Below are 4,531 nucleotides of genomic sequence, written 5' to 3'. Positions count from 1 at the left end.
ATGTTGGAGGTCCGTCAGGATATCGGAGCAAATCCAGGGTCTCCGAATGTTCCGACTCGGGACCGAGGTTCCGGGATGGGAGTAGCCAAGGTTCGGTGTGCCGCAATCAGACTGGAGCTGAGACAGTCAGGAGGGAAGGTGACTTGGAGAGTGGGGAGGCATGGTGTAGGGGATGGTGAAGTTGTTAGGAAGGTGTGATGTGGTGGGAGTGCGCGGGGTCGGGATTCTGGGATATGACAGCAGGCATCAGAGGAGAAGTTCTCTGAAGCTCTAGCAGCAACTGTTGAATCCAACAGAGATGCACACAATGTCCTAGTCTCCACACTACTCAGTGGAAACCACACCTCTGCATCCAATGAGGAACTGGATGAAGCCATGGCAACCATCCACAGCTACTTAGAGAAAGCAGCTGGCATCACAGTCCTGTTGGAGGAACCATGTGCTATGAGGGTACTCCAACGGAGCTAACCTGAACAGCCACATTCCTGCGTTAGCGTGGGAACATTCTGGGAGAGCAACTTGCCCAGAATCCACCATGTGACTACTTAGTCACAAGACCTCCTTTATATTATTTCGGACTAATCTGTGCCAGGCCACAGATATATTCATTCATTTGAATTCATTTCCTTTTCCCTCAGTTCTTCATGCATATTAGCTAAGACTGAGTATTTGCTCATAGTCCAGCTCCGAGATCAAATTGTTGCTCATCAACAAGTCCCAGTCAGACGCCCCAGCAAAGCAGCAAAACCGTGGTGGATGGAGGAGCTCATGACTGCATACCATGAGCTTCGCAAGGCAAAAGAAGCACTCAAAGCATGGAGCCAGGACTTCCACCGCCCTGCAACATACAGTTCTCCAAAAAACCGTTTCGATGTTTGGCACTTTTCACTTGATGGGCTTATAACATTATGGAAACACATTTTAAAATTCTTATAAAATCAAGGGATATTACCTAATATCTCATCTACAGATCTGCAAATTATCTAAGCAATATGTCTATTTTTGGTAAAGTTATTTAATTTACAAGGCACCCATGTCATTGAAACGGTTTTTTGGAGTGCACCTGGAACAACCTAAAAAACAAAATATCACATGTCAAGTCATGTGACATTGTTTACTGTACACACTAGTAAACAGACTGACATCGCTGGAGCATAAATACCAAAGGATTTTGCATTATAATGCCCCCAAATCTAAAATGCAAGCCTTATCTGCTTCACAAACTGCACAAGTCCTTTCCCCCATTGATTCTGGTCACAGTGCTTGCCAGATTGCATCTACTACTGGCCATGGAGCTTCCACTATCACTCGGCTCTGGTCTCAACACCGTCCTGATGTCCCTAAGCCCAGTGGTGGGCGTCCACGCAAGCTGTCAGGGACTGACATTCGCCATGCCCAACACCTCATTAACTCTGGCAAGGCTGACAACTCTTCCCAAGTCACCCAAATGCTCCAAAAAATTACCAACAAGAGCCTCTCACCTGAGACTGTCCGCCTGCACTTGAAGGAAGCTGGTTGGAAAGCAGTGGTGAAGAGGAAGTGGCCTATGCTGAGCAGGAAGCATAGAAAAAACAGAATGGACTTTGCAATCAGCCACAAGGAGTGGACTCTGGAGGACTGGAAGAGAGTGGTGTGGTCAGATGAGACCAAGGTTAATCGCCTGGGCTCAGATGGGAGGAAATGGGTGTGGAAGAGGGTGGGTGAGCCTCTCAGTGACAGGCTGGTGCAAGGGACCAAAAAGTTTGGTGGTGGATCAGTCATGGTGTGGGGATGTATGATGTGGGATGGGGTTGGGATGGCATGCAAGATTGATGGGAGGATGGATGGGGAGCTTTACTGCCAAATCCTGGATGATGAACTCCAACAAACCCTATCATATTATGGCAAGAACCCTGCCCATGTCCTCTTCCAACAGGACAATGATCCCAAACATACCAGCAAAAGGGCCCATAACTGGTTCAACAATCATGGTATTAGGGTCATGGAGTGGCCCTCCCAGTCCCCAGACCTCAATCCAATCGAACACTTATGGAATCATGTGAAAAGGAAGCTTGGGGAGTATGAAGAACCTCCAAATAGTGTTCATGAGCTGTGGGATCAGTTTCAAGAGGAATGGGACAAGATAGAGCCAAGGATTTGTCAGAATTTGATTGAAAGTATGCCTAGGAGAATTGAGGCAGTGATTAAGGCAAAGGGTGGCTATACCAAATATTAATAAATGCTATTTTCTTCTCCCAAAAATCAACTCCAAAAAACCGTTTCGATGACATGGGCACCTTTTAAATCAAATAACTTTACCAAAAATAAATATATTGCTTAGATAATTTGTATATCTGTAGATGAGATAGCAAGTAATATTCCATGATTTTATGGGAATTTTAGAACATGTTTCCATAATACTATAAGCCCATCAAGTGAAAAGTGCCAAACATCAAAACGGTTTTTTGGAGAACTGTACCTGGTGGACCAAGTCAAGTCACTCCAGAAAGAGGTACTTTCCCGCATAAGGAAGACCAAACAGGAGTACTTCCGCAAAATCACGGAAGATGCCACCCCCCAGAACATATGTATCCCCACCAATATCCCATGGGGAGAACAGGGCCCCAGCCTTAAGCCATGAGGAGAAATGCCAGACACTATGGGAAAGTCTCCTACCACCCCCACCGGACCTAAGAGATGCACCTCCAATAGATCTGGACCCAAGGAATGAAGACCTGGAATACCCATGCATAACCAAAAGAGAGGTGTGGGACTCAATCTTCACCACTGCTCAGCTAAATGCCCCAGGCATATCTGGCCTCACTGGCCGTTGAAGGAGAGAATGAAGGAAGGTCAGTTGGGAGGTTCAAACGAGACCACCACCAAGCTGTTCCCTGGTTCTTTAGTTAGGATGGGGAAGTGTACTAGTAATATTTGTTGCAATTATAGTACCAATCCGAGTGTTTTGGCTAATTCTATTTTTATGGGTTAGTCTAACGTTTCTGGGAATTGACTTACAGATAAACCGAGCCCTGTGGAGCTGTTCCTTTATTGAAATTTCTTAATTTGTCTAGGTGTAATTCTGTGTAGCATTGTTTAATTTGGAATTTTAACTTGAATTAAATCTTCTACTTGGTGAAGTTCAAAGATTCTACTCAGTTAATGGATTTGGATTGTGTCTGGAGTGTCCCTTGAGTTTGTTTTATTTTTGTCTTATTTTATTGCTTGTTTTAACAGTAGCAAAATAACTGTTTTGTGTTTACACTTTGAAATCTGGAGTGTTAACCAGCTCTCCTGTTGAAATATCTACTTAATATTTCTCTCCTTAATTGCTGCCTTTTACTACAGTGGCAATCTTAACTGTATATCACTTTTTCATGCTGGAGTGCCAACCAGAAATGCTTGAGAAAAATAATACTCTATTTTCTTACTTCTCTGAGGGGGGCGAAAAGTCGCAGAAAGGGTCTCCCTTTTATACTCCTTGGGTCGCCTTCCTTTTTCATGCTCTACCTCGTATATACAGGATTTATTTACAGTGTATTTTTCTCAAACTGAATAAAAAATGAAAATTTCATGCTATAGTTCTACTGCACTTTGCTGTGCTGAACTGTGGCTCTACTGCAGTGTCATATCCATCCCCAGCCATCGACTTCCGATCCCTCCAATTCCTCTGGTCTACCTCTGCTCCTTCTTCACTAACCTCGAAGCTCCCATATTCTGCAATCCCCTCGGTACCCCTCGATGGTCACCACCCCCTCCTTTCAATTTATTACCTACGCCTCCCTAAGTATGGAGCCCTGAAGGCTTCCAGACAGCTCCGACATCCGCTAGCACACCCCCACCTCCGTTGGGCAATACACTTGCTTGCCCTGCAGAGCCCACCTTCAGGCCTATCCCTCCTTTCCGTTTCTGGGTTATTGCCTGCCTTTCCGTTAACCCCGTAACCCGACTTGTCGGTAATATTCAATCAGCTAATGTTTAACCCTGCTAGCTCCACTTGGCTCGGCTCCGCCATTTGCGGACCCGCCCTCGCTGTAACTATATATACCCAACTTGTACATAGGTTACACTTCAGTAATAAAATCGACTAGAGTTTATCCCCCTTCAGTTCTGGTTGCCAGTTTAGTAAGTTAGGGCACAGACGTGTTACTTGGCACAGTGCTCCTGGCATAAGTCGCTGAGGCTGAAGCCCTCCACCACGGAGATACTCCTTCGTCTCAACCTGGTCTCTGACATGCGGTCAGACTGCGCCTAGAATCCTTATTGTCCTTCCTCACCTAAGCTATTTTAATGGTTAATTAGAACTTGACTGCGCTGCATTTGTTGCAGTTTCCTATTTCAAATTCCTCATATTTACCATTAAATTCGCTATGACTTGGTGATTCTGAATTCAAGCTTCGCATTACTATGCATATGGCTGCACTGAGACCTTCAGCTGATTTATTCCATTTTTATTCAGCGACATTTAGTTAAAATGAGACCTGAAATGGTAAATGAGTGAATTATTCAGGTTTAAAACTGAGAGAAAAAGTTGCTAGTAGTCAAGAATTAC

General features: G+C 44.7%; 1 protein-coding gene across 1 annotated transcript; it reads left to right on the top strand.

Annotated features, from left to right (window-relative positions):
* On the top strand, window positions 1–468 carry EI90DRAFT_3023412 (uncharacterized protein; the record flags this gene model as incomplete). The annotated part of the gene is made up of 2 exons (XM_039057869.1): window positions 1–192; window positions 244–468. The coding sequence occupies 2 exons, from the start codon at window positions 1–3 to the stop codon at window positions 466–468; spliced, it is 417 nt and encodes a 138-aa protein (XP_038907863.1).
* Between the last annotated feature and the right edge of the window lie 4,063 nt (window positions 469–4,531).

The sequence above is a fragment of the Cantharellus anzutake genome (assembly GCF_015039405.1).
Source record: "Cantharellus anzutake strain C23 chromosome Unknown EI90scaffold_208, whole genome shotgun sequence".
In the NCBI taxonomy this organism is placed as follows: Eukaryota; Fungi; Basidiomycota; class Agaricomycetes; order Cantharellales; family Hydnaceae; genus Cantharellus; species Cantharellus anzutake.
This window is presented reverse-complemented; position numbering and strand designations above follow the sequence as displayed.